This window comes from Geotrypetes seraphini, chromosome 1, assembly GCF_902459505.1.
Source record: "Geotrypetes seraphini chromosome 1, aGeoSer1.1, whole genome shotgun sequence".
Lineage (NCBI taxonomy): Eukaryota > Metazoa > Chordata > Amphibia > Gymnophiona > Dermophiidae > Geotrypetes > Geotrypetes seraphini.
Genome location: NC_047084.1, coordinates 178,607,842 through 178,622,549, shown reverse-complemented (window position 1 = coordinate 178,622,549; position 14,708 = coordinate 178,607,842). Strand labels below are relative to the sequence as shown.

Genomic DNA, 14,708 nt, shown 5'->3' with positions numbered 1-14,708 from the left:
TGCAAAGATCAAACAAAAAAATAGATACCAACATAAAAATAAGCAAAAAGTATGTCATGTCTGGGTAGGTAGAACCAATGTTTCACCCATCATGCAGTGGCTTTCTTCAGGGTATGCTGCGAGGTCTGCAGTTTGTCTTTATATATAGAGGGTCCTCTAACCTAACTGGCTGGGGTTTGATGTGACAGGCAGGAAACCCCGTCGGTTGGTAATGAATTTGAATTTTGGTGGGAAAATTTCTTGGTCACAAATTTGAATTGTGGAAGTCCGTTGGTCACAGATTTTAATTTTTGAATTTTGTCAAGAAAGTTCGTTGGCATTTTATGACATACTTTTTGCTTATTTTTATGTTTTGATCTATTTTTTGTTTTGCTTATTACTCCTTTTGTTCTTCTCTTTTTCTAGTCACTTTTCTTAATACAAGTACTCTTATCCTTCCTCTTTCTAGTCTCTTTTTCCTTTCAAGCCCCCTCCCTCTTCATTTCCTCCTATTTCCCCAACAACTATGTGAACCTGTAATTTTAATTATCTCTGCATGATATAAACTGTACTGTACAATGCAAGTACACAATATGGTGAAAATAAAATCCAAACAGTAAGGAGATATGGCACACAGACATATACCTGCAACAATGAGCTCCAGGCTGAAGGAGTTCTGACCAGCACGGTTGGTGGCAACACAGGAGTAAATTCCTGCATCCCTGGCTGTGACTGGCTCTATGATCAAAGAGTGAACGCCATTCTCACGCACCAGCATCTTGTGAGAGCTGTCGGTACGAACGGGTCTGCCATTGAGTTGCCAGCTCAAATCAGGAGTTGGTAGTCCACTGACCTTGTGTAAAAAATAATTTTTAATAAAGGAAAATGATACTAGATTGTATTTTTGAAAGACTAACCAAAGACTAAAGGACATACCATGAAGATATACAGTAATACTTTTAAAATAAAGAGAATATATTTTTTCATTCAGTGCATAGTTATGCTGTGGAACTTGTTGCCAGCCTTGTGTTTTGGGGTTGGGGTTGTTGTTGTTTTTTTTAATAAGATACAGGACTAAAAATTGTACCAATCCTTAATTTTTTTTTTAAATTCAATTTTTAGTCCATCCTCCCAAATGAGTTCAGAACAGGTTACAAATTAGGTACTCAAGCATTTTCCCTATTTGTCCCGGTAGGCTCACAGTCTGTCTAATGTATCTGGGACAGTGGCGGATTAAGTGACTTCAACTAGAACAGTTATCCTTAACAAAGGAAGGGAACAGAAAAATTAATATAAAAGTTGTGGAATTTGGAAAAATTTTTTAAAATGTATGACCACTGCAGCTGAGAACTTTTTCTAGGTAATTAATTTCAGTTTTCATGAAAAAAATTAGTATCTTTAGTAACCAAACAATATGTCATTTATCTATTTTTTGCTTTTAGTCCTCCAGCTCTGAGCAATGGCCTATGAGAGTCACAAAATCATTACTCTTTTCTGGTAGAAACAGTGTTCTTACTTTGCAGTCCATTCTGCATAGCTTTCCTTCCTGAACAATCAGGTCTCCGGGGGCCTGCAAGAAATGAGGTCGGAAAAATCGCTCCTGGATTGGTTCATTTTCGTCTCCGCTGTCTCTTGATCGAGATCGAGGTCTTAAAAAAAAAAAAAAAAAAAGTAACATTTACATCCATTCACATTTCCTCCACATCAACTCTCGGCATTAATTTTGTTGGATGACTGGTAGCTTTTCTGGTTCAATCAGTTGTTAAAACTTCTAACCAGCTCAGGAGGATAATCTGCCACAGAGAGAAAGGTTCGGGGTTCTATTGGGGGGAAGAATAGGAAACCCGAGTCACTGATGCTTAGGGAGGAGCCACATTATTACAGCAGTGCCATCTCCTGCAATTGGCCAGATTGCTTAGTCATGACACGATCTTTTCCTCTCTTTCCTTCCTATCCTCCTTCCAGCTGACAGGAGGCAAAAGATGGCAGCACCTCCTCACTTCAGTTTAGACCTAGGGCTTTTGCCTTCTTGGTTTCACCAGGACCTTTTACATTTGTTGTGTGAGGAGGGGCTGAATATGGGGGACAGGGAAAAAAAGGCACCAGCAAAGGAGGGGGTGGGGTTTTGTTTTTTTTGTTTCACTTTCTTTCCCTCACTTACTAGTGGGCAATTTTTCCTTTGATAATTTATAAAGTTGAAATATGCGTATACATTTACTCCAAGTACCTGTATTCCCAGGACTGGATAAAGTTTTGTCAGAATTATACACAGATAGGTTCAAGTGAGCATCAATCATTGTGAGCAGTGGCGCGGTAAGGGAGGTGCGGTCTTCCTAAGGGCTTGGCGGCACCCCTCCTACTCTCCGCCCCCCCAGTCCTCTCCTTGCTGTGTGCGCCCCTTGCCTTCCCCCATACCTTTTTAGCGCGCTCTCTCTGACTTCACATCCGGGACTTGCGCCTAGGAAGTGATGTCAAAGGGGAGCCGATACTGACATGGGTAGCATGCTGCTCACGTCGGAAAAGGTTACAAGGGGAAGGGGAGGGGGCACCTGTGTGCGGCAGGGGAGGGCAGGGTAAGGGCGCAACCACCCTGGGCACCGCTCACCCTTTCTACGCCATTGATTGTCAGGTATAGGGAGGGAGGGTGGTTAGAGGATGACATTTTTATTGTTGAAAACTACTGAAAATGTGGTACACTGAAAAGTACACCGTTATACCGTTGAATAAAACCAAAATTGAAAAAAAAGAAAACTTCCTGCTGACTATGCAATAACGTACAAGGGTTCTTCAAAAAGTTTCTGCACGTTCATATTTTTTGCGGGAAATGGTTGGGGCAGGAGAGGTAAGCGGGCGTGTCGTAGAATGTCATGTGACCAGTCGGTTAGACAATAGGGTGATTATGTGGAAAAGTGATGTACATTTGCTTTTGAGCTATTTAATAAATATTGTTAAAAAAATTAGTGCAGAAACTTTTTGAAGATCCCTTGAAACGTATGCATTATCAGGGTAATTTTATAACACTATCAAGTGAGTGCTCAAAAAATTATATTGGTGCTAAAAACACCTAAGGCCCAATATTCAGTGCTATTTAGTCAGCTGGATGCATCCCGGTTGGCTAAATAGCACATAGCTAGATATTTGGCAATATTCAGCAAGAGATAGGCGGCTATCTCTCACTGAATATTAGCTTAGCGGATTGGCCAGTGACAGGCCATGTCTCGTGACAAAACTGGTCACCGTCAATATTCAATGGCTCGTCAGCTATGTTCAGCAGCTTGATAGAGCTACCTAAAAGGGTGGCATAACCTTCGTTGATAAGACTTAGCTGGCTATGTCTTGGTCATAGGCTGGAAATTCAATTCCAGTCACTGGCTATAGCACCAGCATTGAATTTCCAATATTACTGCGGACCGTGGGAGATCACTGGTTATCTCCCACAATCTGAATTTTGGGGGGATATTGTCTACTTTCATCAATTTCTAGATGTGGGTGAAATGGAACCACGGACGACTTATCAACTCCATCTTGGTGATGTTTTTCCTTATTTACAGGTGAAGCATTTTATTGCAAGCCGAGCTAGCTCAAGGATGACCCGGATGATATAGAACATCTTGAAATTTTGTGCCTAGCCTTGGGGAAATTTCATAGGTATAGTTTTATGTCTATGTGAGAAGATGATCTGGGGGTGAGCTCACTCAAAATGAATGGAAGAGGATTTTTTTGTGAGGTTCAAAAAACTTCTGTCTGTGTATTATTGAAAGAAAATGCGTATAAAGTTCTTACCCGTTGGTATTATACTCCAAAAGACTTAAGGCAATGTTCCTTGACACTGCTACAGATGTATGTTGGCGTTGTTTACAAGAAAAGGGACCTTTTACTATATTTGGTGGTCTTGTGGGAAACTTCAATCATTTTGGTCTTTGATAGTGACTTCTATGGGAGTGGGGTTGGAAACATCCTTTTCCTTGGATCCCAAAGCTTGTTTGCTGGGCCTCCATAATGGTTGAAGTCACAGATGGCACGTAACATTCAATTGTAAACCATGAATACTAATCCATTGTACAATAATCTCCAAATAAAAGTTCAAACACATTTCAATTCCACAGTCATCTTCAAACACAGGGGAAAAAATAGAATGTCATCAGCATATAATTTGAACTGCACCTCTAATCTTTGAAAAATCGGGCCTATCTCTGCCACATAAATATTAAATAATAGGGCTGATAAGGCGGATCCTTGTGTTACCCCTCTCCACAGTCTGTAAATTAGACACTACACCACCACTTTTTACTTGAAAAGGTCTTCCATTTTTAAATAGGAGGAAAGCCAATCTAATACATCCAAAAAAGGGATCTGGGTGTCATTTAGACAATACAATGAAACCTTCTGCAGCGGCCAAAAAAGCAAACAAGATGCTAGGAATTATTAAAAAAGGGATGGTTAATAAGACTAAAGATATTATAATGCCTTTGTATCGCTCCATGGTGCGACGTCACCTGGAGTACTGCATTCAATTCTGGTCTCCTTATCTCAAGAAAGAAATAGCGACACTTGAAAAAGTTCAAAGAAAAGCGACCAAGATGATAAAGGGGATGGAACTCCTCTCATATGAGGAAAGACTAAAAAGGTTAGGGCTCTTCAGCTTGGAAAAGAGAAGGCTGAGTGGAGATATGATTGAAGTCTACAAAATCCTGAGTGGAGTAAAATGGGTACAAGTGGATTGATTTTTCACTCCGTCAAAAATTACAAAGACTAGGGGACATTTGATGAAACTATAGGGAAATACTTTTAAAACCAATAAGAGGAAATATTTTTCCACTCAGAGAATAGTTAAGATTTGGAACGCTTTTCCAGAGGTTGTGGTAAAAGTAGATAGTGTAGCTGGTTTTAAGAAAGGTTTGGATAAATTCCTGGAGGAAAAGTCCGTAGTCTGTTATTAAGACATGGGGGAAGCCACTGCTTGCCATGGATCGGTAGCATGGAATATTGCTACTCCTTGGATTTTGGCCAGGTACTAGTGACCTGGATTTGCCACCATGAGAACGGGCTATTGGGCTTAATGAACCATTGGTCTGACCCAGTAAGGCTATTCTTATGTTCTTATGTTTACATAAACCCAACCCTTGTAACTTCATCAATAGCAGATCTAAATTCACAGAGTCAAATGCTCTGGACACATCCAATAACACAAGACAAAATCTCATATTTTTGTCGAACCCTTTCTTTAATATATCAAATAATATATTTATCCAGGTTTTGAAAAGCTTCCTCGAAATCACGTTGGGCAGGAGGGTATCTGCGCATGCACTGATGCCCTCCTGTCCATCGAGAGCAGGCAGCAGGCGGCAGGGCAGAAAATGAGGGCATGTCCTGGGAAATCTGGACATCAGGTAACCCTAACTGTAGCCTTTAGTTTTCATTAGTCCAATATAGAAATAGACGGCAGATAAGGGCCACGGCCCATCTAGTCTGCCCACCCCAATGACCCTCCCCTACCTTTCTCTGTGAATAGATCCCACATGTGTATCCCATTTGGCCTTACATAGAAATAACTGAATGTCCACTGTTCTTCCTGCAGAGTGCATCTAAAATTAAGTTAATGTAAGAATGCTGCCAAAAGTTACAAAGAGCAAAAACAAAACAAACCCAATATGGTATGAAAAGTGTCGGCTAAACCAAGTTTCTTGAAGCAGGGATAAGGCCAAATGTCAAACAAAATAGGACGTGTCTAAATGTCACAAGTAAACAAAGTGCTTTTTTTTTATAGCCTACGCCCACACAAACAGAGAGAAACAGAAACAGATCCAGGATTTCATCTGTGTGGCAGGAAATTTACGCTATCACTCGTCCCAGTTTTTTCCATTCCTGCTTAAGTGGATCTTACTGGGTGGTTTGATTTCGATGACGACGTAATATGCTAAGTTGGCATCCCAAGCACACAGTGGTTAAGTTAATGATGAAAGGGGAAATGGACTTGTCAATAAAAAGGATCTCAGATTATGAGGGCAATATTTAAAAGATCACCTAAGGAGTTGGGTACCTAGAAATGCCCATATCCTATATAATAAAACTCTAAGCGCCGCATGCGCACTTAGAGTTTCGTGTTCCCTGCCGCTGTGGTGTGTGATCCGTGGCCGGATTCTATTTTAGAACGCAGCGGCAGGGAACACTCTGGAGCTTCCCCCCTCACTCACTGTGAAAGAAACCGCTGTCGCCACCGCCGTTCCTTATGATTCCCTCTTTGGAGTGTCCAGTGCAGGCCAACGGGGTTCCTGGGCAGCTGAACGCAGTCTCAAGGCAGCCGCAGCCTCAGCAAATGCCGGTCTTCCTCCCAGCTCGGGTCCAGAGCTTTTCCAGTGTCATCATCTTCGCCCCCCCCACCCCCCTCCCCGGCGCATCCGATCCCCCGTTGAGCCTCCCATCCGACCCTCCAACCGCGGTCTGGCCGCCCCCCTTCCCTTCCCTTCTCAAGGTCCCGACAAACCTCTTGACCAGCAGCGGCCGCAGCACTCTAAACACGCTGCTTCGCGGCTTTCTACTGCTCTGATTTGCTCTGCCGGTGACGCGGCAGAGGGAATCGCGGGCAGTAGAAGGCCGCGAAGCAGCCTGTTTAGAGTGCTGCGGCCGCTGCTCGAGCCGGGAGGTTTCTGGTCGCCTCGCGGTGGGAGGGTCGGATGGGAGGGTAAGTGAGGTCGGCTTCACTTCGGCGGTAGTGGCAGGGGGGGGGAAGATGGAAACATGCTGCTTTCAAGGGTTCTACTGCACAGGGGAATGGGAGGGAGGGTTAGAAAAATGATAGGTTCTACTGTACAGGGGGGTTGGGAGGGAGGCAGGCAGGCTGGCTGGCTTTGGGGGTGGGGGGGCACTGAGGGCACTAAAGACATAGGAGGCACTAAGGACATAGGAAGGTGGCACTGGGGGCACTAAGGACATAGGAGGCACTGAGGGCACTAAGGGTATAGGAAGGAGGCACTGAGGGCACTAAGGACATAGGAGGCACTGAGGGCACTAAGAACATAGGAAGGGGCACTAAGGATATAGGAAGGTGGCACTGGGGGCACTGAGGACATAGGAAGCACTGAGGGCACTAAGGACATAGGAAGGGGCACTAAGGACATAGGAAGGAGGTACTGAGAGCACTAAAGACAAGATGGGACACTAAGGACATAGGAAAGGGGTCACAGAGAGTCAGGCAGGCATGGCACAACAGAGAAATACAGGCAGGCAGGGGGCCAGGGAGACAGAGACAGAAAGAAAGACAGACAGGGGGCCAGGGAGAGACACAGACAGCGTACACGGAGAGAGAGAGAAAAAGAAAAAAAAAAGATAGACAGACATCTACTCTAGCACCTGTTAATGTAACGGGCTTAAACACTAGTCTATATATATTTGATCATCTGTCTCTCTCTGGCTGTCTTTGTAAGTTGTGCTGGGGGCCTGGCATCCCTGAGGCATCTTCTCTCCCTCCTACCACCTGTACGGTACGATCCCTGAACTCTTCAAGAGTAAGATGGCTAATTACCAACCGAAAAGATTATTGCGCTCTGAAAATTCAGCGCTGTTAAAGGCGAATGTCTACCCAAAACATGTAGAAACCAGCGCAATGACCTTTTGTTGTAAAATTGTGGAACTCACTTGTGGTGCAGATACGGAAATGTGGTAATAGAGTTGCATTTAGGAAACTACTCAAAACACAATTGTTTGTAAAAGCCTTTCTTTAGGCATTGATTTTTCATAATTGCTGATTTTCTGAGGATCTGATTATTTATGTTTATTTGTTTTTTTACATTGTCTTAAAACTAATGTATGTAAGATTTTGTAAACCATTTAGGCTATAGACCAGGGGTAGGCAATTCCAGTCCTCGAGAGCCAGAGCCAGGTCAGGTTTTCAAGATATCCACAATGAATATGTACGAGATGGATTTGCATGCATTGCCTCCTCGAGATGCAAATCTATCTCATGCATATTTATTGTGGATATCCTGAAATCCTGACCTGGCTCCGGCTCTTGAGGACCGGAATCGCCTACCCCTGCTATAGACAGTATAGAAATTTTTTAAATAAATAAAGAAGGACGTGCTGGGAATGCTATCAGCCCAAGACCTCCTCCCCGTCTTCCTTCATTCATTTAAATACATGTCAGCACCAGCTTCCAGAGTCGCAATGCTCGCATCACCCCTCTCCTCAAGTCACTTCATTGGCTCCCTATCCATTTCCACATACGGTTCGAACTTCTCTTATTGACTTACAAGTGCATTCACTCTGCAGCTCCTCAGTATCTCTTCCTATACTCCTCCCTGGGAACTCTGTTCGTCAGGCAATTCTCTCTTATCTGTACCCTTCTCTACTGTCAACTCCAGACTATGTTCCTTCTCTCCTGCTGCACATAAGCACATAAGCACATAAGCATGTGAATCTGATCATGTTGTGATCACTGTTTCCTAGCGGTCCTCCCACTTCTACCCCTCTTGCAGGCCCCCCTAAACCGTTTAGGATGAGGTCAAGAGTAGTACCCCCTCGCGTCGGTTCTTTGACTAGTTGCTCCATGAAGCAGTCCTTCACAGCTTCTACAAATCCTGTCTCCCTCGTGCAGTTGGAGTGACCCGTACTCCAGTCTATCCCTGGGTAGTTGAAGTCCCCCATCACTGTTACACTTCCAGTCCTGCACTCCTGTTTCAGTTCCGCTTCCAAGTCGTGTCCGACTCCCTCTGGTGTACCAGGTGGTCGATAGTAAAGCCCCAGTTTTATGCCCGCACCCTTGTTTCCCGGTAATTTGACCCATAGCGATTCCAGCTCCTCTGCCTTTGTTGCCATATCCATCCTGATCGAGTGGATAGAGTCCTTTATATATAGTGCTATGCCTCCCCCCTTTTTGTGGGTCCTGTCCCTCCTGTAGAGCTTGTACCCCGGCAGCGCTACATCCCATTGATTTTCCTCTGTCCACCTGGGCAGTATTCAAATCCAGGCTAAAAGCTCACTTTTTTGAAGGTTGCTTTTTACTCCTAACCCTCACTCACTTGTAAAGTACCCATGCCTGAGAAACTCCCTAACTTCCTACTTGTCCTGTTTGTCTGTTTGATTATATTGTAAGGTCTACTGAGCAGGGTCTGTCTCTTAAATGTTTTAATGTACAGTACTGCATATGTCTAGCAGTGCTACAGAAATGATAAGTAGTAGTACTCATAGGCAGTGGAACACTTTTTTGTTGGGGGGGGGGACCTGCAAGCTCCGCCCCAGACCCCGCCCCATATTAGTACTAATTGTAATACCATTTTTTCCATTCATTTTTCATATATACACACAATGTTATGTTATGATTAAAATTCAAGCACCTTTCCAGCGACATTGTACCGCTGCTGTGGCGCCTTGCTGAAGAGCTTATGAGCACATTTAAATATTTAAAAGCCTTTAAATGTTATATGATCATATTATTTGAGAAACTTGCCCAGTATTGATGAGAGGGGGGTCTTTTGAGTTTTGAGTTTTGTTCTATTTTGAAAATATTGCCCCCTCAAGTGGACTGTAATTTAAAATCCCCAGTCTGCTTGGATACTTCCATCTTTAGCATTAACTTTTAACATTCAACTTTTTTCCATTTTCTGCTTTCTTCTTAAAATCTACTTTTCCATGCCTTCCCTTCCTATCTGTCCATGTGCACCATCTCCTCCCTCTTTCTTCTCCCCTACTCCAATCTATCCATAAGAAGCATTTCTTCTTATCTCTTCCCTGTCGCAACCATCGCTGTACACCATCTCCTCCCTTTGTCTCCCCTTCCCCTCCATCCCTATGCACCATCTCATCCCTCTCCCATGTTCAGACATCTCTGTCTTCCCCCTTCCGCCCTCATATGGTTTGGCATCTTTCTCTTCTCCTTCCCATAGCCTGCAATCTCTCTCCTCTCCCATGGTGCTGAACTAGACAGGTTTTTCATGTTCTGAAAACCTCCTCCAGGTGAGATGCTGTGAGATCAAGAGATAAGTCTGTATTCCAAGGAGCGGCTAAACATGCATAATCCAGCTCATCTGTCTTTTCTTTCAAGAACCTGTGATACGCCAATGGAACTCGCTGCAGTACTAAGTGTGTCCCGGACATCCTCACATATATGTGTCTGTGCAAGACTATTAACATAGAGGGCCCATTAATTTTTTTTTTTTAAAAAAGGCTTCCTGCCCCGAACTGCTGAGTGGCAGGAGGCTGCTTTCAGAGCTTCCCCTGCCTCTCAGCTGTTCAGGTTTTCTCTGTGTATGTGTAATGGTCGCTCTCATAGCCAATCGAAGAGCGACCATGATGATAAAGTGGATGGAACTCCTCTCATATGAGGAAAGACTAAAAAGATTAGGGCTCTTCAGCTTGGAAAAGAGATGGTTGAGGGGAGATATGATTGAAGTGTACAAAATCCTGAGTGGAGTAGAAAGGGTACAAGTAGATTGATTTTTCACTCCGTCAAAAATGACAAAATCTAGGGGGACACTCAATGAAGTTACAAGGAAATACTTTTAAAACCAATAGGAGGAAATATTTTTTCACTCAGAGAATAGTTAAGCTCTGGAACGCATTGCCAGAGGTTGGGGTAAGAGCGGATAGCGTAGCTGGTTTTAAGAAGGGTTTGGACAATTTCCTGGAGGAAAATTTCATTGTCTGTTATTGAGAAAGACATGGGGGAAGCCACTTCTTGCCCTGGATTGGTAGCAGGGAATATTGCTACTCCTTGGGTTTTGGCCAGGTACTAGTGACCTGGATTGGCCACCGTGAGAACGGGCTACTGTGCTTGATGGACCATTGGTCTGACCCAGTAAGGCTATTCTTATGTTCTTATGAGACCAAAGGCCTGTTGACTGGCTTCCATCAAGAATGACATGGGAATGAACATCAAGTAATTGAAAGAAACCGTGGAAAACAGGGAAGTATGGCGAGGACTGGCCTACAGAGTATCCAAGGGTTGGACAACATGACTGAATGGATAGTAGTAGTAGTAGTAGTTATAGAATATGACTGATTTGCATCTAATTTAGGTTTGATGATTTTTACCAGGTTTCAGTTGATGTAAATCCTCGAGCCCAAAATCGGGCACAGATTCTGGTGCTATAAATGCTTTTTATATAAATGGTACCCAAATTTAGGTGCCGTTTTTAGAACAGCGCTTAGCACTTATTTTTGTCAGCACCAAATTTGGGTACTATTTACAGAATCTAGTGGTGAAAAATCTAGAGGAATGACCATGTTAGTCTGAAACAGTAAAAATGACCATGACACATGTGGCACCTTAGAGACTAATCAGTATATTCAGGCATGATCTTGAAGGTAAGTGAAGGACTGTAGTTCCAAACTCAGGCCCAGATTCTCAAAACATAAATGCCGTCGCTAAACTGTTTTCTGACAGTTTAGCCTGCACGCATTTCAGCGGCAGATTATCAAAACGGCTTATCTATGTTTTAGCGAGGTTTCTAGGAGTCTCCAACATTGCCATGCAAATGGACTCTTCAACATTAAAATGAGCACTCCGGTGGATTCTTAAAAATCGTCGAACCGGGGGGGCGCTGTTGAGCCCACGTGTGATGGCAGCTTGAATGTGGAGCTCCTGCACCCGAACGGAAAATCACAATTTGCAGCGCTGCGTCGGCGCTCAGAACCGCTTTAAAAATTAAGAACAGGCAAGTTCCAGGTGTCCCCATTCAGAATCGCTACTTTTTGCTCGGCGAAATGGCAGACAAAAAGGTAAATAAGCGTCACAAACCGGACCCCCCGTCGCCCTCTAAAGTACCGTTGCCGGGTCCCGATTCCGGAAGTGCTTCAGAGATACTAGCTGAACTTCGGGAGTTAAAAAATTTAGTCTCTGACACTAAAGCTGCAACGGAGGAAATAAATGAAAAGCTAACTACCCTGACTACTGACTTTTCACTGCTCCAGACCCGAGTTCAGACTCTGGAAGACAAAATGGAGTCCACATCACAGCACATGGCTGAGCTGAAAGCTCATACAAGGAAAATTGCCTTCCTAGAGTCAGAACTGGAAGATAATAATAACAGGTCACGTCGCTGCAATATTCGTCTACTTGGGCTTAAGGAAGGATCACATGACAACAATTTGGTTACATTTCTGGAGGATTTAATTCCAAAACTGCTGGACCTTACCTTCACACGTGAGTTTGAAATTGAAAGGGCACACAGAGTACCTTCTGCTAAAAATCCTAATGACCGCTTCCCTCGACCGGTGGTTATTAAACTCCTCCGTTACCAGCATGTCTTAGACATTATGCAGCGTGCTAAAATCAGAGCACCTATTAAACACGACGGAGCCACCATTCTTTTCCTGCCTGACCTGAGCAAAACCACGGCTGCAAGGAGAAAGAAACTGCTCTCATATCGGCCTCAATTAAAGCAGCTCAACGCTAAATTTGGCATGTTATACCCTGCTAGGATGAGAGTCACTCTCTTCAATCAAACCAAAGATTACACTAACCCAGAGGATTTAGCAGCTTTTATTGAATTGCAGTCTCCTACCCCCATTCACCAGGTTTAACCACTACACTGGGGCTGTTTTCTGAGCCATCTTGTCTGTATTATGGTATCTTGCTGATTGCAATAGTTCATTAATTGTTCTGTCTCTTGTTCTGATTTATCTCTCATTGCTCATTGTTTATTACATCATGTTGTTCTTGTTTATTCCACTGCATATATTGTACTGTCTCATTCATATGGGTGCTTCGCTTTCATAGCTGCTGTTTCACTCTCACAGTGCACATGTGTTTCGCAATGTTTGACTTTAGGTCATTTCTTAGATATTTTGGTCCTTTACTGTCTCAGGCACTGCAGTATATTAACTTGTCTTTTTTCCATAGGTTGTGCAACAGATATTTACAATTATTTTATATTACTGCCTCCATGAAGCTTGTATGTCTCCAATTTTCTGTAAATCCATATACACACTTACATGACCCTTAAATGTATATCCTTAAATACTAAGGGGCTTAATAACTCGATTAAACTAAAGAAAATACTGCTATACCTTGAACAACAAACACCTGATATTATTATGCTACAAGAGACCCATCTGGACAGTGTGGCCTCTGATAAAGTCAGATTCGGGTGGTCTTTGCCTGCATTTTACTCCCCTGCCATAGAGAAAAAGGGTGGGGTGTTGATTCTAATCCGTAACAATCAAAATATCAAAATTATCGCCTCCTTGCATGATCTCCAGGGCAGATGGGTCAGAGTTCTGATTGAACACGGAGGTCGGAAAATAACTCTGTTTAATGTATATGGACCAAACATAGATTCACCCGAGTTCTTTAATGGAATCTCTTCATCGATTTTACAGGACTCTGATTCCCACCTGTTATTGGGAGGCGACTTTAACCTGGTTTTGAACCCTGAAATTGACAGAAACTCCCAATTCAAATACAAAAAATCTAAAGCGTGGTTTGCTCTTCATCACATGATTACGGATCTACACTTAGTGGACATTTGGAGAACTAATCATGGCACTGATAGAGGCTATACATTCTATTCCAATCCCCATATGTCATACTCTCGTATAGATTATTTCCTACTTGATAGAGCCTTGTGCGACTCTGTTAAAGCAGTTGACATTTTACCCATATCTGTATCAGATCATGCAGCCATTTTACTCCAACTCCAGTGTAGTACGCCCCAATTACCACACCGACAATGGCGCTTTAATGCCTCCTTGCTCCAAGACCCTCAATTTAAAATTGATGTGCGCAAGGCTATTGAGGAATACTTCTCCTTCAATACCCCGGAACATACCTCCTGGATTACCTGTTGGGATGCTTTCAAAGCATACATCAGAGGGGTCATCATTTCTTACACAGCGCGTTTACGTAAATCACAGACGGAAGCTACCCTTCAGATGGAACGTGACATTACGGATCTGGAAAAAGTTCATCAACAGGATCCGTTGGATGTCCCCACTCTCACCCGACTAGCTAAGGCTCGTTATGTATACAACTCAATGCTCAGTAAATCAGCTGCTAAGTCGGTGTTTCAACAATCAGCCTCATACTTCGCCGACAATAACAAGTGTGGACACTTGTTAGCTTCTTATTTAAAGAAGAGAGCAGATAAAAAGAATATAGTTGCTATTGAGCTGGAAAATGGGGTCACTTTAACCACCAACCAGGACATCTCTCAAGCCTTCAAGTCATTTTACGAGAAGTTATACACTTCAGAATTGGATAATAATGAGAACGCTTCAAAATTTTTGGATACTTTACCTCACCCTACCCTATCCCAAGAGGACAACATACCACTGGATGAACCCTTGACTGTATCAGAACTTGATCACGTGATTGAAGACATGGCTTCCCACAAGGCACCCGGACCTGATGGTCTAACAGTCGAGTTCTACAAGGAATTTAAGGATGTACTTCACCCCCATTATCTACAATTTCTTAACTCAGTCATTGAGTCTGGGCAAGTGCATGGGTCATTCACTGAAGCTCACATCATTGTCCTCCCGAAACCTGATAAAAATCCTCGCTCAATAACGAATTACAGACCCTTATCTCTCATAAATGTTGATGCGAAGATATATGCCAAACTCCTTTCTAACAGGTTACAGAATGTAATAACCTCCTTGGTCAAGTCGGAGCAGAGTGGTTTTATCACTGGGAGGTTTTCCTCTGACAATTCTAGAACCTTTTCACACATCATTGCACAATCTCGTAATCATCATCAAGATCTTATTGCGGTGGGGCTGGACGCAGAGAA

General features: G+C 43.2%; 1 protein-coding gene across 7 annotated transcripts in view; it reads right to left on the bottom strand.

The window, feature by feature from the left end:
- PALLD (palladin, cytoskeletal associated protein) overlaps window positions 1-14,708 on the bottom strand; it is a 792,721-nt gene that overhangs the window by 24,913 nt on the left and 753,100 nt on the right. For all 7 annotated transcript variants that reach the window (XM_033942034.1, XM_033942043.1, XM_033942063.1 and 4 more), the window contains 2 exons: window positions 1,496-1,628; window positions 625-832 (listed from right to left, as the gene is read on the bottom strand). In XM_033942034.1, coding sequence (XP_033797925.1) covers window positions 625-832; window positions 1,496-1,628 — 341 coding nt within the window. The remainder of the gene's footprint in view (window positions 1-624; window positions 833-1,495; window positions 1,629-14,708) is intronic.